Source organism: Sander vitreus, chromosome 20, assembly GCF_031162955.1.
Source record: "Sander vitreus isolate 19-12246 chromosome 20, sanVit1, whole genome shotgun sequence".
NCBI lineage: Eukaryota > Metazoa > Chordata > Actinopteri > Perciformes > Percidae > Sander > Sander vitreus.
In genome coordinates this window covers 3,055,315-3,081,335 of record NC_135874.1, presented here as the reverse complement: position 1 = coordinate 3,081,335, position 26,021 = coordinate 3,055,315, and the positions used below count along the sequence as shown (strand labels likewise).

The window sequence follows — 26,021 nt, the reverse complement described above, 5'->3', positions numbered from 1 at the left end:
ATTTACTTTATTCCAAAAGATTGTGCTTACTTTTTAATTGAGAATTTTGATACAAAATATTCTGATAACTTGGCAAACGGCCTGAATAAAAACATGGACACATACGTATATACAGTAGCAGGAGCCTTAAGATGGTATGGAAGATCTTTGAGATATACTTTATTAACAAACTAAGTGACTTGAAGAAATAATTCAGTTATATTAGAAAAGGTAAAACAATTGAAATTTAAAAGGTGTTTGAATATTTTTTTAATTTGTCATATACAATAATATAATGATGAATCGGTTCTGCAAGAGCGCTTTTGGGTGGAGTTGTAAAAACCAAAACACTCCATCCCCACGCACGACGTAATATCAGCGATGTGCTCTGATTGGTTGAGTGTGGCTGTCAATCATTCATGAGGGGCGTATCCAGACAGGAGTTTGTGGCTGAAGGAGTCTACTGTACCGAGAGGACAAACAGCTGCTAACAGGACAATGTCTGCAGTGCCTGATGGGAAGAAACTCGTCCGGAGCCCCAGTGGTCTTCGCATGGTGCCGGAAAACGGTGCCTTTAACAGCCCCTTTTCCCTGGACGAACCTCAGTGGGTCCCGGATAAAGAGGTGAGGCAAGGCGGGGAGGATTTGTTTGACAGCGAGAAGCTATCGGAGCCGCGGACACCAGCGAGAAGCTAGCTAGGATATTAAACAGGGCTATTCCGGTTGAGATTTTCAAAATAAACGCGCCGTTTGCAAACACTGAACATTGGCAGTTAAGAAAAGTTAAGCATATAATGAAGGGTAGTCTCGCATTGCCAAACCTAATCTAAAAGTACTATAAAAGTGAAACTGTACCACTACTTAAATGAGCTACACACTTAATTTTATTGCACTGCTTTTTCAGATTCCAATGCCTCTCTCAACAGTTGCCTAAGTAGTTTTAATTAATTCAGACTAGACAGACTCAAGAGATTATTTTTTTTAACCTCGCCTGGGTACCTCCGTATCAACTGCTTAATTAATAATAACCTGCTATTTTACTTAATAAGGCAAGGCAATTTTTATTTATATTGCCCAATATCACAAATGTGCCTCAAGGGTCTTTACAATCTGTACAGCACACGGCCCCCTCTATCCTTAGACCAATAGATGTCATGTGTACACAATAACCAACATAATAAAATGACATTACATTACATTTTTTACTTCATCACCAACACCAAGTTTCTTGACCCAGTGCAGCACTACCTATTTTTCTTCAAAATAAAATTACAGTATAGACAGTCCAAATGTCAAAATGATACTTAGCATATGAACATATAAAAAAAAAAAAAGGATGGATCCAGAATTATTCACACAGATAGGATAATGAAACAAACAGAATATCTGTCGTATCTGTGTTTCACCAATTCTGCACTGACTAAATGCTGTGTTAAAAAGGCTTTTAAAACGGTTATTTTTTAAAAGAGCAGAAGAAAATTTTTCATTGGAAAGAAGGTTAAAAAAATACAGGTTGCTTCTTAAATTTGTATGATTGAATTTGTGCTTATTTATTAAATACCGAATGATATTTTATAATGAACATTTCAATATTTTCCTGGCCAAAAAAAAGGTGGAATAAATCACAAAAACAAACAAAATAAACAAGAACAAAAAAAACATCAGCATTTATTTCTTTAGGATCCCCATTAGTTGTTACCAAAGTAACAACTATTCTTCCTGGGGTCCACACAAAAGGTAAAACAAAACAAGACAATCAACGTTACATAATACTTCCATATTATCAATACAATAAAGAAATACTATATAATTAATAATTCCACATTATCAATACAATGTAGTTCTACTGATACAGTCACATTTCCTTCTCAACAAACGTTTGACATAAGTAACCAATGGACACGTTCGTACTTAGGTAAAAAACAGTACATTAATCCACATTCACAGCCTTTGGCATTGGATCAATTGTTATTTTTAACATTGGTATCGGTGCATCCCTTCTTTATATTTTGCTGGGTAGCTTGATTTATGATAATAATACATCATAGTTCACTAGTTGATATTTTAAATTCATAATCTGAATCTGCAAAGTAACTTAAACTAAAATCCATATAGTGAAGTCAAAAGTACATTTACCTCAAATATGTAGTAAGGTAGAAGTATAAAGTTGCAGAAATTTGAATTACTCAAGTAAAATACAAGTAGCTCAAAAATATTCTTAAGTACAGTAAGTTACCCAAGTAAATGTAATTAATTGCGTTCCACTGCAGACTGTATGTGACTACAACACTACTGGGCGATCTGTGTAGAGCGCTTTTATTTTAAAAGTAAAGCCTCCCAACATCCGGTTTCCTCCGTGCTAACTGTAGCTTATTTGTTGCGGCACTGGACATCGTAGTTGGCCACGGGATTGGGCGTTGCAGGTGGGCACGGCCACCCTGGCAGCTAGCTAACACATAGCCTGTTAGATACCAGCTACGTTAACTGTTACAACTAGCTGTCAGACGCACTTATGATGTTATATCTTCACCAGAAATGGTTAAAGTGACAAAACAACAACCCGTTTTTTTGTTTGTCATCTAACAGCTAACGTTAGGTCCACACTTAGCTTGCTATTAGCTCTTGTGTCAGTAGCTTTGTGTCTGTTTGTGTCACAGACTACAGGAGGAGGGATGTATGGGAACAGAAACACCGACTGTCTGCTGCTCACAGAGACACTTTGACCAGACTGACACTGAACTACAGCCAGCAAAGTTAATCATTTCTCTTCTGCTGGTTTATGTGCTCAAGATTAATCTGTAAACCGTGTATCAGAGTAATAGGCACGATTATAATGGGGTGTAGTGTGTTAGAATAAGTATTCATGGCCTTTTTAATTGAAGTAAAAGTAGCAATACCAACATGTATACCATGTAACAATGCCAACAACAACAATACTGTGAGTAAAAGTCCCGCATTCACAATATTATTTAGGTAAACAGTCTCATACATGTATAAAAAAAGGATGTAAAGCACTTTCTTCTACACCATACTCTCCGTATATATCTGATCTAAAAGTAACCGTTTGTGTATTTAATTCCAAAGTTAAGTTTGTATTGTCCTCCATAGGATATTTTACTTGCAGCATGTCAAAAACACATCAAAACAAAAGTGCCAAAAAGAAACTGCTTTTGACTTCACAAATCAAATGTGAATATTATTTTTTTTTTAGTTCTCTTTGATATAAAATGGGTTAGAATAAGTAATAGTCATTTTACTGAAGTTTAAGTAGCAATACTGACATGGAAAAACACTATATTGCAAGTAAAGGTCCTTTTATTCAGAATATTACTTAAATAAAACATGGTTAAAACACTGTAAAGTACTCTCTTCTACATCATACAGCCTTATATTTCAGAAAAGTTAACGTTTGTGTATGTTTCAGTTCAGTTTTTTTTATTGTCCTGGATGGGACATTTGGCTCTCATATATATATAAAAATGCATCAAAACAGTTAATTTAAAATAGTAATAAAACATTTGTTAACAGTAAGTAAACTATTAAGTATGAACATACAGAGCTGCAACAATTATTAACTGATTAGTGAATCAACAGAAAATCAATCTGTAGTTTTTTTGGTAATGGATTGACATTCAAAAGTGCCACAAATTATGGTTTTGACTTCTCAAATGTAAATATATGTTGGCTTTCTTCATTTTCTCTAATAGTAGACTGGATGAATTTGGGTTTGTGGGCCGTTTCATTAGAATTACCTTACAGCAACAGTACCAACATGTCTGTAAAAGACGGTTTTGTTTGGCAGGAAAGCTAAAAGAACATGTATTAGAGCCACTGTTGAACTTGAACGTGCCAGCTCAGCATGTTGTGTAACTTCCTGTTTGTCCTCTTTCCCGTCCTCCAGTGCCCGAGATGTATGCAGTGTGACACCAAGTTCGACTTCATCAGAAGAAAGGTTGGTTTTGTTTCATAAAACACAGACTTTATCTGACTCTTGAACAAAAAAAACAGACAAAAGTACAAAACCCATGCAGGTAGAAAAGAAGAATTTGGGGCTTTTGTTTGTGTCTGTGTTGTGAAACCTTATTTTCCCCACTTGGCTTCTGTTCATTTATTTTGGCATGGAGACACCCTGAGGGCTCTGTTGACATGTCTTTCCAACGACTACTGACGTAATACCACTAGGTCTGTGTCTCTGCTCCAAATGTCTTTGCATATTTGCTGGAAAATACTTTCTGTTTATAGTAAAATCAGCTCAGTGTTTCTCATCTCTTGCTAGTATTTTCAAAACTCATCTTCTACTTTTATAACTGTGTATTTTAAACTAAACTTAAAATAAGAAGGGTAAATGACACAGGGGTTCCTTATTATGGTACTCACCTCTCAGTTGTCTTGCAGTTTCTGTTTTTTTCTAAAGGTGCTCTAAGCGATTTAAGCTAATCTAAGCATTTAGATAACAGCAAGCTTCTCCTCACTATCTGCTAGCTGCCTGTCCCCTGAACACACTGTAAAAAAAACCTGCAGTCTCTGTAGACAGCCCAGGCTCCACAAACTGCAACAAAAACAAACTGCGCCAACCTGGACCACAGTGTTCCAGCCAATAACCGACAAGAAGGATTTGGGGGTGGGGGTTGGGGGGTTAGTGCACAGAAGCATGGAAGGGAGGGGGAGGGGACGGGATGAGGAGGAGGGAGGGGCGAGCTAGCCTCCGCTTTGTTTGACAATACTTCGAACGTCAACGAGAAGTGACATCACCCAAAATCGCTTAGAGCACCTTTTTAACTTAGCTTTGCATGTCCCCTAAATGTAGGCATGTAAATGTGTTGCTTATGCTTCGCATTGTTTTGGACAAACAGCTGGAAGGGTTTAATTCCCTGTCCCATTTTAAAAAGTGCTGGACTCAACATGGTGTAGCTGGCTGTCCCACCAGATTACCTCAGCATGTCATGATAAGTGTCAGTGAGTCAGACTTTCTGCTCCAGCTTCAGAGGTTTCTGCTTAAATAATCACTTTCTGACCAAAAGCTCAACACGCTGCAGTTTCTGCTGACAGACTTCCTGTCACTGCATCAGTCAGACTTTAACAGGAACCATGGGCTTTATTTTTGTTGTACTGTATGTTCTTTCCCAATATATCTTTGCTTGTACATAAATGACCAGTTTATGTGGTCAAACATGTCTGATGGAACCTTCAGTGCCCTCCCTGAGGACACTTAACGCTAACTAATGCTTTGATTGGTGAAATGAATAACCTCATAAGTGATAAGTCAGCACAGGCGCTTCTTTTAAAGGTGCCGTAGGTAGGATTGTGAAGATCCAGGACTTAGCCAAAAAATTTGAACATCGACAACTTCTCAGTCCCTCCCCCCCCTTTCCGCTAAAGCCCAAAACGGTATCCTAAGCCCCTCCCCCCACAAGGGAGAATGAATGAGCAGTGATTGACATGCAGTTACACACGACCCCTGGCCCTGATTGGTGCATCTGAACAGGGAGTGGTGGATTTTTGCAAATCTCACTACAGGCTGTAGGTGGAGCCAGAGGAGCTGGATTTATTTTAATGACCTGCTTCATGTAGTTCTACTGGAACATAGGGTCAGTTTCAGCAAATATGACAGGTAGTTTTATAAGGTTTACCTACTGCTCCTTTAATATATCACCTACATTATAAAACCGATTTTCCTCTAAATAATGTATTTTCACACACTTGTTTATAGTTTTGTGTTATGTTTAATGCAGTGGTGGAAGAAGTATTCTTTACTTAAATAAGTACTAACCCCACACTGTTAAAATACTTCATTACAAGTAAACGTCCTGCATTCAAAACCTTACTGAAGTATAAGTAATTAAATCGTATAACTAATGTACTTAAAAAGTATCAAAAGTAAAAGTACTAAATGTTCCCTGTCAGTGTTTTCCCCTTGTATATCTGATGTTTCTGGAGTCATATTCCTGCTGCATTAATGTCTACAGTATGTTGCATTTTCCTGCTGTAGATGTTTAAGCTTGTGCTCATTTTTAACCCCTTTATATACTGTTGGCTAGTTTAATCTACAGCAATGCATCATGGTCTATAAGATCATCATATGTTTGTAGCGTCGCTGTCCGGTGAGAACCCCGTATCTTCTCATGGTGTCAGAAAAACAGCCCTGTTTTCAGCTTTGTGACGATGCATTTTCCAGCTGATCCAAGAGGCCTTTTAAAGACTTTATTGAGCTTAAGAAGGAGGAGAATTTCTAAATACATAAAGGAACATTTCATCCCTCAGTTTATCACAAACATTCAACATCTGGAGATACATGGTTTTCACTGGACAGGAAGGGGAGGGAAAACATCTGAAAAGTACTACCTAAGGCTGTCAGACAAATGTAGTGGAGTAAAAAATATGAAGTTGCGTAAATAAAGACAAGTAAAGTACAAGTACCATGCACATGTATTTGAGTACAGTACTTGAGTAAATGTACTTAGTTACATTCCACCAGTGGTTTAGTGTTGATGTCTGAATGTTTTCCTGCAGCATCACTGCCGGCGGTGCGGCCGCTGTTTCTGTGATAAGTGCTGCAGTAAGAAGGTTTCGCTGCCCCGCATGTGTTTCGTGGATCCGGTGCGGCAGTGTGCCGAGTGCAGCCTGGCCTCCCAGAAAGAGATGGAGTTCTACGACAAGCAGCTCAGAGTGCTCCTGGGAGGTGAGACGTTCAACCTAGAATCCTATTTTTCGAACTGTGCAACACCTTCAGTCAGAGTTTGTGAAGTAAAAATACAGGGTTATAATATGGGATGCATGTTCATGTGGTTAACGCTCGCCAATTTTTACCTTAAATTCCTCTTTTCCAAACCTCTGTCAACCCTGTCGCAAATAAAAATTTGGAGTGAAACCATAGGCGTAATTTAGTGACTGAAACAATGAATCCATCCAGCCAAATATTTGCTGGTTAATTTTAAATCACTTAATTGATTAATCCACTCATCATTTCAGCTTTAACATGCACACTTTTCTACTATTGTTTTGCAGTAGTTAATGGATATTTGGATATGCATTTTCAGTGAAAATGAGAATCTTTAAAGTGCTCATATTCTGCTCATTTTCAGGTTGATAATTGTATTTAGAGGTTATATCAGAATAGGTTTACATGTTTTAATTTTCAAAAAACACCATATTTTTGTTGTTACTGCACATTGCTGCAGCTCCTCTTTTCACCCTGTGTGTTGAGCTCTCTGTTTTAGCTACAGAGTGAGACATCTCACTTCTGTTCCATCTTTGTTGGGAGTCGCACATACTCAGTACCTAGGTAAGGACTACTAGCCAGTCAGAAGCAGAGTATGAGGGCGTGCCCTGACAGTACCTAGGTAAGGACTACTAGCCAGTCAGAAGCAGAGTATGAGGGCGTGCCCTGACAGTACCTAGGTAAGGACTACTAGCCAGTCAGAAGCAGAGTATGAGGGCGTGCCCTGACAGTACCTAGGTAAGGACTACTAGCCAGTCAGAAGCAGAGTATGAGGGCGTGCCAGATAGTGTTGTGGGGGGGGGGACGTTAAGTCAGACTCAGTGGGGAGTGAAACCGAAGCAGAGGGACAGAGCTGTAGCTGAGCCAAAGTAGAACACTTTTTAATTCATGAACTTTATCGGTTATCAGGCAAATAAAATGCAGATACAGATAATCTGCAGACTGCCAAAAAAACGGGCCGATAATCAGTCTATCCCTAGTATGAGTTTGTATGTAAAATGTCTCGGTCCTACAGAGACTGTATGACCTGACACAGGACACACACTGGCACTGGCACTCTATACAGGAAGCAGAAATACTAATACAATTACAACTAATGCTCTCCCCCTCCTCGTGCCCTGATAATCCATTGTGTTGTTGTTGAGTCAGTGTGGAGCTATAAATACCCAGCAGCAGCTCTTAATGAAAAATCCATGATTTTCCCCCGGAGCTGCCGGACGCCTTGATGTAAAACCTGCAGCACGTTGGGGCCTCATGCTTTATTGATAATGGAGTTATCAATAGAGATGACAGACAACAAAAGGTCACAAAAGATGAAGATACAGAGCAATACATCTCTCCGTGACATTGCCATATCAATATCGGTCTATTGATATTCTGGAAACAGTATTTTGTGTTTCAACACCCAGTGATAAAGTTAAAGCTTTAGCAGAGCTAGATAAGGCTTTTTGGTTTGTATCCCATAACTTTTATAGACATATATTTATTTTATTTTATTATCCAAAAAGCCTACCAATCAACTATTAGTTTCGGCCCAAAAACTTCAGAAGTAAATGCTCTAATAAATTATATTTAACAGCTTGGAAGGAACAGTGTTGTTTGAAATTGAATCTGTTTTTCATTGCACAAAAGAAGCTAAACTTCTCAAATATTAAATGTAGAAGGAACAAGAAGCTGTACTATATTTTGACCTAATAAGTTTATTTAAATCAGGAAGTATCGGATCAAAGAACAATAAAGGAGCACAACGAGCAGTTACTGTGATTAATTAAAAATGCTCACCTTCATATTTTTTGTTCTGTTCTGTGTTCTTCTCCAAAAGTCAAAAACCTCAAAGATATCCAGTTTACAAAAACAAAACGCATACAACAAATACATATGAGAAGCTATAACCACAGAATATTTGACATTTTCTTCTTGATAAATGACATAAGCTATCAATCAACAATCAAAATAATTGTTTCGTTTTTTCTTTCTGCACTTAAACAAGACATAAAAAAAATCAGACCAGACACTCCGCTATAGATTGGAGATTGGAGACTTCAGTCTGTGTTTGGTTTCTCCATTTAATTGCAGCGTATCCGATGCTCACAGAGTCGATGTTCCTGTCTTTCCTGTTCACCACATGTGAACTCGTGTTCTTGTGTCTCCAGGTGGCACCTTCGTCGTCACTTTGGGAACGTCAGAGAAGTCTGAAACCATGACATGTCGCCTCTCCAACAACCACAGGTGAGCTTTTTAAAATGGGGAGAGAGAGAGAGAGAGAGAGTGACTGACTGACTTTGAAAACTGCCTTCAAAGGGGGGGTGTTTTAAATTAAAATCCACATCCAAACACACAATGGTGATCACCCACATCCAACGGGTGGAAACACACCCTTCTACGTTTCCCGTGGCGGTGACTTGGACTTTGGGGCAGGCAACACCGCGTTCTGCCAACAGATGCCGGACAAACGGCAAAATTGCAGCTTGTAAAACACCCCATCATCACACAGACTTGTCGTAGAGATTCCTACTTGGAATCGTTTCAAAAATTACAATTCCAGTGGAATCGTTTAGAGGATTTGGTTTCTAATCCGATCATCGGTTCCAAATTTCACATACGCAAGTTTTGGTTTTCCGTAGCGGCCAGGCACTTGTTGTGTTGCAGCAATAGCGCTCTAGTGTGGCTTTATTTTACATTGAAAATGCCCGGTAAAACTGCACACCACCATAAACTTGTCTTATTTGTGAAATAAGCATATGACCCGTTTCAACACTACACCTCAAAGAATGGGAATCAATCAGAACCAGAATCGAAAGGAAGAATCGGGATTGGAATCAGAATTGTTAAAATCCAAACGATGCCCAACCCTAGAGAGACGTTTTGTTGCGTGGAGAGGAGAAGGATCACTTTGTGACCGGCGAAGAGAACTGCACATCTGGTATGAACTGCCAGGCGTGCGATCAGGCACGAATCGACGCTTCGTGGTTATTCGCAGCGCCACAACGTGCAGCGTGTTCCTGGCGTGATGGATGTTGGGAGGACAGAAAGCTTGATGCAATTCACAGACTTCACAGTGAACAGTCATCATAGGGACTATTTCTTCAGGAGAATGTAGTTCCAAACAAACTTTTGTATATCTGAAAACCTCGGTGAATAAAATCCAGGGGAAGGTGTAATCTGGCAGAATTTGCCCTTTAACAAACCAACTTTTAGCACATTAAATGTATCATTTTTAATTGTTATTGTTCTGTTTATCTCATTAGTGGTAAATGTCTACGGACGGCAGCATCGTTGTTTTCTGGTTTATGTTCAGTATTATTAGAATAACATATCGCAAAAAATATCACACCGTGAATATAGTAACGACAACGTATTACGCCCAGTGCTGCTTTTGGCCAATCACGTTTACAGTAAACATCCAGTTTTTTTGAGTCAACAACTGCACTTCAAAATGTAACTATCATTCTTTCTTTGTTTAATGGTGCCTTTTGTCTTCAGTTAAATGTTCAATTCAATAAAAGAATTTTGGAAATAATAAAAAAAAAAATTAGGGCTGTCAGCGTTGACGCGTAATCGCGATGCGATTAAGGGCCGATGCGATTAATTTTTTTTAATCGCATGCCGGCATTTATTAATTTATTTTACACTAAACTCGGCTTTGCGTCGTGCCTAACAGGCTACTATTTTGACCCTTTGCAGCACCGGTACTTATCATCAAGCTGCCACTTCCTCGTATATCCAGCCTGTTTCTCTGTCGCTGGGTAAGAGTGGAGATGGGCTGTGTTAACACAGACTTGTGCAGAAATGAGCTGCTCATTAACCGGTGATCACTGGACGTCAGTGAGTAATCAACATTATTTAGGAGTTACTAAACACTATATTGACTCTAGTAAGGATAGGGATTTTTAGTTTTTTAGTTAGGTACTTGGAGGAATTGTGCAATAATGACAGATTCACACATTTTTCTTTTGTTTACAGTAAATAAACAATTACAAATCTTAAAATGAAGTTCATAAAGTAACTTTCTTTGCATTCATTTTATTCCCAATCAAGATACACTGGTAAAAATTGCTTTTCAGAACAGTTTTTAAGTACATATTAACAATGAAAAGCAAACTAATAGAATTTTAATCATGTGATAAAATATGCGATTAATCGCGATTAACTGTAGAACTTCAGCGATTAATCATGATTAAAAAATAATAATAATTATCGTTTGACAGCCCTAAAAAAAAAATGGGTTCAACCAGCAGTTTGTTGTATTTTAGCGTTCTACTGAAAGCAGCAGAAAGGCAGAAGTGAATACCCTTCCTTCCAATGTTCCTCATATGGTGCAGCCCTAGTGAAATCTGAACCTGATTGGTCCTGATTCTGTGTGAACCAATGTCCAACTAGTGACCCTGATACAAGATAACCGATATGAAGAGGGCCAAAGATAACAAGATTAATAGATTCAGTCAACAGATATTTCACTTGAAGTATACAATAGGGCTGAACGATTAATCGTTTTCAAATCGAAACATTTGAAAGAATGTGATTAGCTAATGGTGAAGACTTGGATTAATCACATGTGAAATATTTGGTCTAATTTCACATTTTGTATTCCTCTTTTCATTATATTTATAAGATAAATGCTGGAATAATGTTACATATCACAGATTGTCAACAGAAATGTCCTATTTGTTATTACTTTATTTAACATGATTGTAGAAGGTGCAACATGTAGCTAAAAAATAAATTGCAAATTGAATCATAATCGCAATAGACCTCAACTGTCTTCTCCGAGAGAGCTTAGTTTCCGGAAGTAAGTTTCCCATTCATTTCTCCAATCGACGTCTGGAAAAATCCGTACATAAAGAGTTTTAGACCATGCCTTAGGCTAACCAGCTACGACGTGACTCATAAGCATACAACATATCATTTTGAGTGGAAAAAAATGAACAGAAAATCCCCAAAAAGTCAAGGGTACAAGACTGTGTACATATTTTCATTTCCGAGCGAAGGAACTACTCATCCCATAAACCACCGCGCACCACTGAATAATATAGTCGAAGACAACCGCGAAAGTGCCTCTTGCCACGATTGCACTGATAAATCTACCTTGCAGAAACGCAACACAGGTTGTTTTTTAAATATTTTTATTAAAGATCGTACAGTAGACAGTAACGTTACAGTAGCCTAACCAATACAGCAGCAAAGACTCTAACGGACTTTCGCGGGGTTTAGGGTTTAACCAAACAGTTACATGAGTTCCACCAATCAGAGGCATCACTGTGGGATTGTGGGATTGTTCAGGATTGTGGGTAATGAAGTACTTATCCAAGACCTCGCGAATAAAAGACATTTATCTCAAAACAAGGTTGGAGTCTATATGAGCATATACAATCGCTTAGTCATGTCGTAGCTGGTTTTACTAGCTATGGCTTATATTCCAATTGTCAATGGAGAAATTGTATTGTATTCTTACTTCCGGAACCGACGTAGTAACACAACACATGTACAAATGTCCTGTTAGACGACATCAGTGTAGGTTATCTGGTTTAGCAGATGGTGACACATCCATTCAAAATCAGTTTCACCGTGTCGTTATTAGTCAAACTGGTTTGATTTGTTAATCCAATTAGTCTTCTTTTTAAAAAGGTATATGTTCCTGGACGGTGAGAGTCACTTCGAGGTGGAGTTGTCTCGGATCTCCAGCATGCAGATTTTGACAGACGGGTCGAGTCCAGGAGGTAAGACTCTGTTCCAAACACCCCGGAAATCATGTGTTCAAATCAGAATGCCTAAGCATGTTTGTGATTATATTGTACAGCTGTACGGCTTGTTATGACAAAGAAAATATACAGTGTATTACTTTTTTTCTATTGCATAAATAAGTGTAAATTCTTCTTGTTTTTTTTCTTGAGATGGATCCTCTAACCAACTGAGAGAGTTCTTGATTAACAATTTTTTTTCTCCCCAAACTAACATTAACAAACTCTTTGTCCTCTGCTGCTTTGACTCTTGTGGCCCGCCTCCTCTTCTTCTTCTTCTTCTTGGCTCAGAGAATGACATTCACACTTACACCAGTCTGCTGGACAGTCAGTATATCTCTGAAGGTTAGCTTTGGTTCGCTCTGGTGTGGGGTCGCTCTCATCGTCGTCACTCCATTCCTTTTTGTTTAATTTTTTTCCAGATCTGGTTTCTTTTGGGTTTTCATCTTGTGTGCATGAAGCTGCCTGAACATGAAACCAAAGATAGTGTTCTGCTTTGTCTTTTTACGCCTGTCTGAGTCCTGAAAGCATCTTAGTGGAAAATAAATCACCCCACATGTCAAAATGTTATTCCCATAGTGCATTGTTTGGCCAATAACTGTGTGTGTGTGTGTGTGTGTGTGTGTCAAAGCAATGGAAACATTTCACCAAAACTTCTCGTAACATCATGGCAGTATTCGGATTTCTGAGTCCCTTCTACACCTTCCCATCATTCTTTGGGGCTTCATCTTATTCTAAAGCACTACGTTTCTTTGTTTGTCTGTTCTGTTCTCTCGTTGATTTCATTTTAATTTGATTGTTATCCCTCTGGCATCTCTCCGTTGTTGCATCTCTCTGTTTGTGCACGCATTCATCATTTTGAAGGGTTTGTTATTGATATTGTTGAGGATGATCCAATGGGGGGGGGGTTCCTTGTGAAGGGTTATCTTGACATTTTTTAGTTTTGGTTTGTTATTTTAATCACTACACATGTAGCTGTAACACACCCTTTTCCCTTTTCCTTTGTTTTTCATTCATTTAACAACCTGCAGCTGTTCTGTAATGAGCCAGAAAAAAGACTCAAAAGTAGACTTTCTTGGTATAGCAGTTCTTTTGACATTGATTTTACAAAGTGTCAAAGCTCTTTCCTAATGTGTTAGTGAGGCGAGGGCTTTGTGGACAGAAGTAACAGACTTTAAAATGTCAAGATAACTTTCTTCAAAATGTCATCCAGTCTGCGCTGAAGACTTAAATCTTCTTCTTGGCTGCCTGATGCATTTGGGAGACAGGACGAACAAAAGAAATGTTCTTTCACAAATGATTTAGTTCAATCCATCCTGTTTTTTTTTTTATTTATTTTTTTAGTCTTTTGTCTTATAGTGTGTGTGTGTGTGTGCGTGTGTGTGTGTGTGTATAGGAGGGATGTCGCGGGCCAGCGGAATGCTGCTTCACTACAAGCCAATGGGCTGTCAGGACGGCCAGCACCTACGCATGGAGGCAGCAGATGACAAGAAGGCGGCCTCCTTATGGTTGGCTGCGATGCACAAGGTAGTATACACAGCACACTGTCGCTGCACTTCACCTACATGTAGGCTTTATAGTTTAATAAAGTCAAATAATACTGCTGACTCTGTGTAAATATAAACTCATCACATAATTCATAACTGAAATCACTACCCTTGATTAGATAGTCTTTTTGTCCCATTTGGATTGATCATGACTTTTTAATATGGATGCATTTGCAGCAGTTCAGAAGTAATGCTACAATATGCTAGTGGTTTTTTTGTTAGCATTAGCATGCTGGCACAGTCAATGTTGCATGGAGACATTAGCATGGCTCAGCTGTACTTAATGCAAAGATACTGGTCTGCCAAGCGTTAACATGTTAGCATGTTATATTAGCATGAAGACTGAAACGAAGGACAATGTAGCGGGGTAACAACATGGCCTTTCCTCTGGTGCCCCCTTCAGACCAAAGTTCACATGTTTTCCTCACTAGTAAGGATCTAAGAATGGAAAAGTTGTTTTTCCATTAATCCATTGTTGTTGTTGTTGTTTTTTTATCTCTTTCTTTCCTCTCAGGCGGCCAAACTGCTGTACGAAGCTCGGGACCAGTGACGTACAGGCAGCCTGCAACACTGAACACAGCACACACCCAAGTGTTTTTGTACCCGGTATCCCCGGGGTTTGGTATCGTTTGGATTTTTATTAACGCCAGTTCAGATTCTGCTTCTTGATACCAGTTCTTATCATGGTAATTTCTATAAAAAGAAAACACTTTATTACCTCTATAACCAGTACTTTGTACATCATGTTTACCGCAAATAGGACGATTGTTCTTCTCATTTTTTTTCTTTGCATTTTCCATCTTTCAGAGTTGTTTAATCCTCTTTGATTTAATACATAAATCAGGGCAAGCACCATTAATGCTTCTGCATAAATATGGGACAAACGCAGGAAAAGAAGCTTTCCGATACAAGTTAGGATCTGTTGGTTTTGAGAGGCTTCTACTTTTATTTCCTGTTCTGTTTCTCAGATTAGAGAGCTGGACATTGTTTTTTGTCTTTGATACTTACAGTTGGACCTTGCCATTATAACACCTATGAAATGTTAACATTACAGCATTCATAAATCATTTTTTACAACTTCAGAGATGCAGTAAAACTTCAGATAGAGGCACGGTTGTGTCGATAACTTTATATGCTGCAGTTAAATGTTGTTGTTTTTTTTGTGTCATCTTTTTTATTTCCTGGAAGAAGTAATAAGACACTTTACAGATCCCTGTAGGGATATTTTTTAATTTGAATTAAAATGTGGCTGACCCTGCTTCCACAGAGGTCAGCTAAACAGCGCCAAGTAGGGACTGGATGTCTTTGCTCGAGGGACCTTCAGCAGGATTTTGACTTTGATCTTTAAGGACAGTTCCACCTTTTAAATCCCTTTAACGCAGATAGAAAAGCAGCTTTGTGTGATGTGTTTTGCATTCATTGCATTGCAGTTGTTGGTAACTCCATAGACAACAAAGATGTGTGCTTTAGTGGAGTTTACCATTCACCAGGAGTACAGACCAGAATGCAGTGGCAGGGCAAGATATGAGCAGGAGTGAAAGACCTTCTGGGAAATGTAGGATTCTGTAACTGAAACAGAAGCAGGTTATGGAAACTTTTGTGATTTTAGAATATTTCCTGAAATGCAAAGAACATCACAGATTTATCCACAATTTAAACAAAATTGTTGGAGTTTCAGGTGACATGTTTATGTTTCTTCTCTGTAAATGATTATGTTAAAAACTCTTCTCTCTGCTGCAATTATTTACAGATTTAAATCTTTAGGCCTCGACGTCTAAGGAAGCTACAGACTATTCACTGATTTAGTGAAGCATAACCACACAGACATGAATAAATGCTTTAAATGTAGTTTCATGTATTGAAGTTTTGTATGAGCTATTTTGTTAAATATTCCTACTTTAACACGAGGTGTGTGCGTACTTACATCATTTACTTACATAATTTTTAAAGCTGAAGTATGACTATAGGTTCTGTAACACTTGTTATCTGTAATTCCTTTTGCTCTTAGTCTAAACAGTCTGTTTCTTCTTTGTTATCGTGGTCCAAAGACACAACAAGGATGTAAAATGACCACCTTAAATCAACCAAATGCTGTTCAGTTCTGGTTGAGTTGGTGGGTTTGTCAGTTTGGTAGTTTGTTCTGCTTTCGTGGACCTATTATTAATATTATTAGAAAGAGAAACTTGAAAGTGTTGAGGGAATTTAAGCCAGTGCAAGAAAAAATTATCTTGGCCTGAATTGTAAACAAAGTGTTTAGACAAAAAAATCTTAACTTAGCAGCCTCTTAATAGCTTTTTTTCAGGCTGAGTATAGTATATCGAATTGCCAGACCTATCTCCACAGCGCTGTGTCAGCATGGCCTGGCTACACCACCTATCTATTCTGGGATAGGGGAAAAATGCTCTGGCTTCTTGATTGGTTTAAAGAAATACAAGGGCAGCACTAAGACCCTAGTTTCGCATTGCCAGACCTTCCTCCGCAGCGCTGTGGAGGAGGGTCTGGCTAGTCCACACAGCATTCTAGGATGGGAGAAAAATGTGCTGTGGTTTGATGGCATTTCTTTAAACCAATCACAACCATCTTGGGCGCCGAACAGAGCCCCGGTGCCTCTGCAAAATAGCCTCTGGAAGGAACTTGTTTTGGTGGAACGTGTACGTTTTCAAAAGTTGTTTTAGTCGTGCAACAGAAAACTCAGATTGGACAGATAGTCTAGCTAGCTGTCTGGATTTACCCTGCAGAGATCTGAGGAGCAGTTAACCATAGCCCTCATAAATCCACCGGAGTTTAAAATATCAACACAAAGAAAGCGGAAGGTAACGGACATCTGGCTGAAAAGAGTGAAATCGGGCGGAATTTCATACGGAAACGGATCAATCCCGGAAGTGGAACGTTGGGGACATAGACTACTAAGACCCTTATACAGCGACAGTGCCCTTGCAAAATAGATAGTGGAAGTGAAGGGACATCACATGCCCGATTTCCGGCTTCATTCCAGCATCTGTACATCTGTTGAGCCAGAATAGGCAGACTAAGACCGTGAGATGTGAATGAAAGCTCCAGAAAAAGCTAATAAGTGAACCTTGATAGGACTCTTTTGTCAAAACAACCCTGCGTGACCTTAAACCACACACATTATAAATGCATTTCAGTTGCTAACACTAGGATTACCAAGTAGCATCAGCTAAATGATAATTAGCTTCTTTTTTCTTTTCTTTTTTATCTCGCTGGTATCTGTGTCTTCCCTTTTTTTTCTCTAAGCTTGAAGAAACAACTAGTGGTTTAATGGAGCACAGAACTGGGTTTGTTGGCTTTTTTACCTTTTTAGTGTCATTGACACCCAATGAAAACAACATTCTCCACCTCCACTTTGTAACATAGTTTATTTTTCTACGCTGCTCACCTAAGAATTAAAAGCACTAGTTGTCGTTTGGTTCAAGTGTTTTTCAGAACGGAGACGGAGGAAAGATTTGTAAAGGTTTTTTTTTTGTAAAAAGATGTCTGTGTGGTCGCTCTTGATGTTGTGTCTGAGGCATAACTGTACATTCACAATTAAGTTCTTCCTATATAGAGCTGTTTGTTATGAAGACGGATGTGAGGCCTGCACAGTTAGGAAACACAATGGTCATATGTGGTCTGTTTTTAGGCTACTGTACTGTTTATCTATCACTAATGAGATGCATAACCTCTTCCGGTGAGGTCTTAACATCAAAATCAGTTTTGTTCAATTGAAATTGGTAAATTGGACATTTTGCATCACAGTACTATGCTGCCAAAATGCACCACCCTAACAAGTTTGATTAAAAATACAAAAGATTATAATGAATTTCTGCAGTTTAATTCAAAATAATTAAATTGCTTATTTCCATTTGAAGCTGCCAGCTTTATGTCTCATTACCGTCATGCAAACATATGTAGCTGTTTATTATATTCTCTGTGCAGCCCTCTCAGTCTGTCCTCAGTAATGAGTTAATGAAGAGTTTTTTGTTATAAGTCATCACTCAGCCAGTGTTTGTACCTGCACTTTAAAGCCCACTCTGATTACAGTCCGCTTTATCCCAGCGCTGAAAACACTTCTACACCCTTTGTTGGATTATTCTGTTGAGAATAAAATCAAGTGTTTATACAGTTGTGGTGTCAATTGTTTCATTTGAAAAGCTGATTTGATTCAGGAGAAACTTGATCAGTGAAGGAAAACGGCCCTGTGGCTGTTATGTTATATCATTATTTTTACTGATGCATTAATGTGAAAGCAGCATATTACTGTTGTAGTTATTTGTGTGATTAGTTCACGTGAGGAAAAAAATATTTTTATATTTTGCTTATTTTGATTATCCTTAATAATCTTATAGCCTATTCAGTTATTTCATTCAGTCTGAAAAACTAAAATGAAAACGGTTCAGAAGTTTTGTCGTAGTCAATAAAAGGAAAATGGCAGTGTGCTTTCTGCAGCGTCAACTAAATAGAATAGACGTGACTGTGATCATTTGTTTCTATTTTCTTAATTTACGGTATTTTACGGTATAAGGCTATAACTCGCTTATAAAAGTAATGACTAATGCGCTTAAAACAGCAGCACATTCTTTCATTTGAGAAGCTGCACATGTTGAAGGTGACTTGATGTTGGATCAAAAGATGGGCTCAGCAGGTTTTAAACCTAATAGCGTTTATTGCATCGACCCATGAACTGAAACATGTAACCGATAAGCAAATACAATTAACAGCAACATATAGGACACACACACACACACACACACACACACACACACACACACACACATGTTTGTTTCACTATCTTTGTGGGGACCCGTCATTGACATAATGCATTCCCTAGCCCCTTATACCCTAACCTTAACCATCACAACTAAATGCCTAACCTTAACCCTTACCCTAACCATAACCTAATTCTAACCCTAATCCTAAAACCAAGTCTTAACCCTCAAACAGACCTTTAACCTTGTGGGGTCCAGCATTCTGGGCCCCACAAGGCTGTGCAGACCCCACAAGTATACTGTATTCCCTGGTTTTTGGACCCCACGAATATAGTAAAACAAACACACACACACACACACACACGGAGACACACTGTCTATAAGACAAAAGACTAAAAAAACAGGACTGATGGATTGAACTAAATAAGCCTATGTGTTGTGGTTGAAACTGCTGCACTGCAAAAGATGGAAGCGTAAAGAAAATCACACTGAAAAACAGTTCAGGCTAACACAATCCTGATTGTTTTCGAGCAATTGTCCTGAACCTTTGTGTATGCTATGTGACACAGCGTCAGTGCACGACCAGAGCACTGTGATTGCATCCATTTGTACACCCACTTCTTTTTGCCGTGCAGGTGTTATCTTGCAATGAGTCAGCGTGAGGAGACAGGGGAGGGGGTCCATTCTTCTGAAACCCCTCTGCATGGGGAACAAGACAGCTCAGAGGTGAGATGAGGATCTCTAACTGGGTTCTCCATTGGTCACTCCAGAGTCAGAACTCAGCATCTTTATTCAAACGTGTGTGTGTGTGTGTTGTGTTACAGCTTAGAGCAGCAGAGACCAGACTGTCCCTGTGGAGAAAGACAGGTCAGAGTAAGTCGTTATTATGGTACTTTACTGCTACTTTTGCTATGTGACCTACTGTATGTGTAATTTAATGTGCATCCACACTGACAGACACTAAAGTCAGTACAATCAACTTCTTTATCTTTTCTTAGAGGGAAGCCACTTTATAAAAGACGTTCTTCCATTATAGAGCTGTTAGTTATGAGGATACAAGTGAGGGCTGCACAGATGGGAACAAAGATCATCATATCTGTGTGCTCAACACTCTGATTCAGTTTAAACTGGTACCCTCGTGGTTTGTCTCTGTCTGTCTAGTAACGGCAGCAATGAATCTAGTGTGCCCAATAGTCGTATGCCACAAGGTGACATCAGTAATCGCCCAAAACGACGCTCCTCACGCAAGAGGTAGCCTAAGCTTTTATTAACATCATTAATGTGGCTACATGTTTTATAATATAATCTTTCTCTCTTGTCTAATAGAAGTACGGAAAGCAAAGATCCCTCAACATCCACGACACCCTGCAAGCCTTTAAATTCAAGAAATTTCAACCTTGATTGTAAAGAAAGAGTGTCGCCTATCAGGTATACTTTTATTAACATTAAAATATAATTGCATTCAATGACATTTTACACACACACACAAACACACACACTCTCTACAATGGCAGTAATTATAAACTCTTTACACCTACTGCTACACCTAAGTCTAGACTTACATTCATTTCCTGGAGACCACAACCACTACTTGCCTAAACCTAACCTTTACCACTTACCCAAAAATCAGCGTTTTACATCATATTTGCTGAAATTGTCACGAGATCCTGATAGTAGTACATGGGGCAGATAATTTGTTAAAAATCCCGTACCTCTGCCTTTCCCTAGTGCTACTAATGGTGTTTGCAGGTTTCCAACGCACAACACAACCACCAATCAGAGCAGGGAGTCAAGGAGTCTTTAAAGCAGTGTCAATATCTGCTTTTCAACTGCGATCAAACAGTAAAACTAGGCAGCGCTAATCAAATATGAATCAAGATTCTGTTACCTCATTGCCTTTTTTTGCCTCAAATGTTTTCAGAAAGATATTTTGTTTTAGCTGTAAAATGAGAACATTTGTGACCCGGCCAACGTGTTGAAAATATTCGAGCCAAAACCAAGTATTGCTCATCAGCCGACCGGCTGAAACAAACTCTCCCATGTCACATGCTTTGATGAACCATCCATCCACCACGACCTCATTGCTACTTTGAGTCTTGCATCATTTGCCCCAGGGGGGACACTCAAAAAAACGTAGCGGGCCTGCAGCAAGAAGTTGAGACCGACTCAACTTTTGGAGAAACACAACCCCACGTCACGCTGCGGTGGCCAATCATGTAAGCAGAGATCAGACTGGTCAGTTTGTTTTGAGCTGTGTTTTGAGGCGGTGTGAGAATCCCGTACAGGAAACGGGAAACTTCACTGCCTCTATTGCTGCCACAAGAACGTTTTAAAACACTATGAGGGTACAAAACGAAACACAAGCACTGAACTGGAGTTTGTGTAACAGCTGAATGTTTCAACAAAGCACTTGCTATGTCTCGCTAGTCTCTTTTAAAGCTCTCTTATAAAGCTGCGTTGTGTATGCGCTGTATACATGTCCAAAGAATGCCTCTAAAATCTGAATAATACCGGAATATCCCACATGTTATAATCAGAAAATGTTATATTAAGAAAATGGCCTTATTCAGAATATCCAACCGGAATATGCTGTTTACATGACCTGTATCAAATTCTGAATATTGTCATATTCTGAAATATAGTGAAATATTGGTGTGCATGTAAACGTACTCCATGTGAACACAGAGAGGAAACAAGGAAATTACCAGATGGCTGCTTTAAAAATAAAACCCTTTCACTTAAAATATCTGCCATTTGCCTGTTCAGCATGTCATCTCGCCTTCATCTTCCGAAAATGACCTATGTCACATGATTTTAGAACTAAAATATACATACAAAACCATATTACAAAAGTTATCATTATTCTTTTGAACCCAAATACACTATATCGATTCATGACAATCATCGACATTGGGAGTTTACAAAGAGTGTGTGAAGGCAGGAGTGACATGGCCTTGACACAGCTAAAATATAGCTTCACTCAACAAACAACAATCAACAATCATCAACAATCCTAAACAATCATTACTGTATAATAACTAGGAATTATTATTAGTGTTAATTCCGCTAAACTGACTGAACTCATATTTGTAGAATAGGCTTTGTTTGTTGTTTGGACGAATCATTACAATGTATATATGATTAATAAATTAAAGGTAGAATATGTAGTGAGTATGGCTTTACTCTTTGTAAACACAATGTTCACCGGCTCAATGACCAGAGAGAGAACGCAGTGGTGGTCGAGCTAGCTGGAGAGTGAATTCTGATTGTTTCGTAGCGATTATGCTTTAAAGAACAAATGAACACACCCACACCTCCACAAGAAGGTGCTGCATTGCCATGTGTGTCAGTAAAACTGCATCGGTATGACACATTTAGGGGCGAAGCAGCAGTTGGGATTGAAAACGGGCTGCACATCCTGCACGCTGTTATTGGCCGGTGGTTACACATGCATGTGGGGCCCAAAGGCTATTTGACCAGGCCCAGAAACGTCCTGCACACAGCAAAAAGAAAAGACAAAATACAGACGGAGGGCAAGGTCTCTGCAGATACAGACACCACCACTAAGTGGGTCATAAGTGATGAATGAGAGGGATAACTTTGTTTTTTAAAAGATAGCATTGAATATTATACCTTTTAACAGTTTTATGTAAAGTTTCTTCTCTTTTTTCCCCTACTAGCCCAATGACCAGTGGGAGTGAAAAAGGTGAAGTTGGACACTGCGGTAAATTTTCTCAACCTGTTAAATCTTTTCATAGCGCACCTGTTGCATGTGTGAAGGTGAATATTTCATAGGATGTTTCCTACACCCTCAGGGGTTAGCAGTGCATTATACCATGGACTGGGTGAATACTCGATTCGGATTGGCTGCTACTAAAGAAGTTCCGGTGAAACTGACTGTTTACCAATGTGAATTAATGTGCTACATTAAAAGAAAAAGAAACCTTAAAAAAAACGTTTTTTTTATTTTTTTTATATAATATCACCAGCCCTATTAGCTGCTCTGATTAGTGATTTGGCAAGCGAGCTTAAAGGAGAATTCCGGTTGATTTCAACACGTAGCTCTGTTGTTTGTAAATTTGGAGTGCTGTCAGTAGCGAGAAAAACTAAACCAATCTGTGCTGCCTACACTGTGTTATCCTCCTGCTACAGTTTGCACCCAGGAGGCTGAAACAGGGCAGGTTTTAAATGTGCTTTTAGCCTCTTAACATGTCAACATGCTTGAAATGTCATTACAAGTGCCTACCCATGTGAAGTGATTCCTTCCAAGTGAACACAGTGAATATGACTGCAGTAGATGTGAAAGAAATGCATGAAAGTTTTGCTAATTCAGCTCTGTTTAGTTCTGGTGTTGAGACGGCAAGACTTAGGGACCGTCCACAAACTACAACACCGAAAAGAGATACAACAAAAATATTTATTAATTTAATGATTAAACAAGGTAGTGTCTCCAAACGTACCTCAATTATAACTTGTCTCCTGCTAGTTATACTACAGCACTTACTTGTAGTAAGTGCAAAAATAAGCATATGCCTATTTCTTTAAATATGTTTGTATCTCTTTTCAGCGTTGTAGTTTGTAGATGGTGCCTAAGCACTCGTCTTGCCGTCTCGCTACTGACAGCACTCCAAATTTACAAACGACTGAGCTATGTGTTGAAATCGACCGGAATTCTCCTTTAAGCCTTTGGGAAAGGTATTATGTGGAAATTCAATATTTGCTCTGGTGATGATGCACAACTTCATTTTTTTCAGAAGTATGTCAATACCTTGGTTTATTTATGGAGGACTGTCATTTTAAATCATGCATCAGTTCATGCCAACTCTAGAAGCAGAGTTAAAGTACTGTATGTTACATGGAAAGCTTGTATTTTATGGGTCAAAATGGATACATTCAGAAACTAGGTTAAATCATCAAAACTATTGACCATAATACAACAAATATAAAGGAAAATTGTTATTTTTGTATTTTTTTCCAGCCATTTACTCCTTGTTATTTTATCTACTTTATTGCCAATATATATTATCTTGATATAAAATCACATATGCCATGATATGACCTGTATATCTATATTGCCCACCCACACTTGCAGCTCAGATCTTAGGACCTTAGTACTTAAATCATGTCATGTGTTCCAGTATTCCTTTCTTCATCATCGTGGCTGCTTCCACTCATCATAATCCTGTTTAGCGTTCTTGAGGAAAGTTCTCTCTAAACTACAACAATTCAATCAATTTAAACACCAATAATGATTTCTATAACTATGTAATGAGTTTGTTGTAACTTGCTATTCATCAAGTTTGGCAGACAATACGACTTTTGTATTAATAGTTGGATAAGTGAAGATAATTAGTATATGTAATAGAATGGGTCAAATATTAATTTCTGAAAATGATTGACTTCATTTTTACCATACTAGAAAAGCACTACAACTTTCTAATTTCAATTCAATTGTATTTATAGTATCAAATCATAACAAGACAAGCGTTATCTCAAGACACTTTACAGATAGAGTAGGTCTAGACCACACTGTAATTTATAAAGACCCAACAATTCTAGTAATTCCCCTAATCTGTATACTCTTTGAAGTTGCTCTAATGCTTCGGGGGTCTATGTCAATGTAACATGTGCATTAATAAGGAAAGTATCTGAAGCCTAAAATAAAAGGAGCTGGTGGGGCTAAAAAAAAGAGACTTGTGACTGACTGCTCTAGAGGACCTTTTTGGGCTTCATGAGCTCAGTCAATAAGGCATTCTCTCAGACTGTTGTTCCTCTTACATATTATCCACTGTCATAATAAAACCATTTAATCGTACTCATCTATGTTAGTGTTTTCTGTGCTGATGTGGTTTTTCTTTCGTGGGGAGAAAAGGTTTGATGTGAAGTGTACTGGTACATTGGTAATACTAGGCTAAACCTACAGAACTGTAAACCGTCAACAGAGCTTAGAGGAGCCGTACTATTGTAAGTTTTGAAGGGTTCTCTGCAATGATGGACAAGTCTTGACGTCTGCTCTATAGAACAAGACCAGTTGACAGGCTTTAGGTCAGATGCTGGCTGTGTTTTCAGGAGTGTTTATGTGATCAAAGGTGATTGCTGCAATTCAGTTAGGTAGCTGAATTAAGTACAAATTAACTTTGCAACATCCCAATGACATAAATCAATTAGCCTTAAAACAGTAGTTAGGTGACCATATGAGTATTGAAGCAGGTTTTGCATGCTGTAATCATTCCTCCATTCATACTGGCAGCATGGACTGTTAATATTTACAGTCTATGACTGGCAATTACAATATCCCTTCCTGAAATGCTTCAATTGTAAGTGAAGGACAAAATCCAACAGCCCTTGTTCTGTGTAAAATGTATTAAAAGGTTTTGTCTGAAGCTAATCTGAGGCTTCAGCAGTCTGAGTCAATCAATCAATCAATCAATCAATCATCTTCCAGATTTAAAGCCTTTTTAGTATGGAATTCCCTGTTTTGTGTTGCAATTCTACCACTACAGCTCAACAGAGAATTAAAGAGGGAATTTCATCCATTCATTAAAAATGAATATGTATAAAGAAATGTATAAAGTAGCATAAAATGAAAAATACTGAAGTAAAGTAGCCTACCTCAAATTTGTATCTGAGTAAATGTACTTAGGCTACATTCCATTAGTGGTTGGATATCGACACAATGTATAAAAATCATAGTGCAACAAATAGTTACGGCATAAACATGGGGAATAGAAAGTATGAAGAAAGAAAAAGACAAGATTTTACTTTATTTTATTTCATTCCCCACATCCATTATATCCATAAATGTAGCGTAACTGTCCTTTTAAAAGCAGGAAAGTAAGAAGTGCGTTTACACAAGTAGGGGATTCTGGTGCCGGTGTTAACTCTATATGCTATAATTTTAGCAGATTTTACATTATCCTAACAATCAACATAACAATTACAACACAATCCTTCCTCTTCTACCTCATGTCCAAAAAGAGTTTTATTATTAATACTTAAATTAAACATTTTGACACTGCGCCACCCCTTCGGTCCGAGTTGGTCTCGCCCATTTCTCCACAGCATCAAACGCACATGTTGGGTGTGTTGTGTTAAGGATTGCAGCGATATTACAGTATATAGCAAACCTCTACGCGCTGTGACGTTGCTGTTTGCTCTCTACTTAACACAGTGACAATGCGATAAGTGTCGCAGTCAATGATACATACTTTAAAATTTGATTTATTGTATAAAACACTCGGTGGGGAGGCTTATACGCGTCCCAGCGTGGCTGCAAACGGCTGCTGTTCACCAGTCTGAAGGTATGTAACACATGTACAGTCACCGGCAC

General features: G+C 38.5%; 2 protein-coding genes across 4 annotated transcripts in view; both read left to right on the top strand.

Annotated features, from left to right (window-relative positions):
- The first annotated feature begins 418 nt into the window (after window positions 1–418).
- zfyve21 (zinc finger, FYVE domain containing 21) lies at window positions 419–18,107 on the top strand. Of its 2 annotated transcripts, none has more exons than XM_078277405.1 (7): window positions 419–603; window positions 3,881–3,931; window positions 6,490–6,658; window positions 8,851–8,926; window positions 12,323–12,414; window positions 13,832–13,962; window positions 14,497–18,107. In XM_078277405.1, the coding sequence occupies exons 1-7, from the start codon at window positions 478–480 to the stop codon at window positions 14,530–14,532; spliced, it is 681 nt and encodes a 226-aa protein (XP_078133531.1). In that variant the 5' UTR covers window positions 419–477; the 3' UTR covers window positions 14,533–18,107. The 2 variants fall into 2 exon arrangements, with proteins under 2 accessions (XP_078133531.1, XP_078133532.1); XM_078277406.1 differs by lacking the exon at window positions 419–603 and adding an exon at window positions 2,392–2,917.
- Window positions 18,108–25,747: 7,640 nt separating this feature from the next.
- brf1a (BRF1 general transcription factor IIIB subunit a) overlaps window positions 25,748–26,021 on the top strand; it is a 116,456-nt gene continuing 116,182 nt past the window's right edge. For both annotated transcript variants that reach the window (XM_078276769.1, XM_078276771.1), the window contains exon 1: window positions 25,748–25,992. The gene's annotated coding sequence lies outside the window, so the exon portion shown is untranslated. The remainder of the gene's footprint in view (window positions 25,993–26,021) is intronic.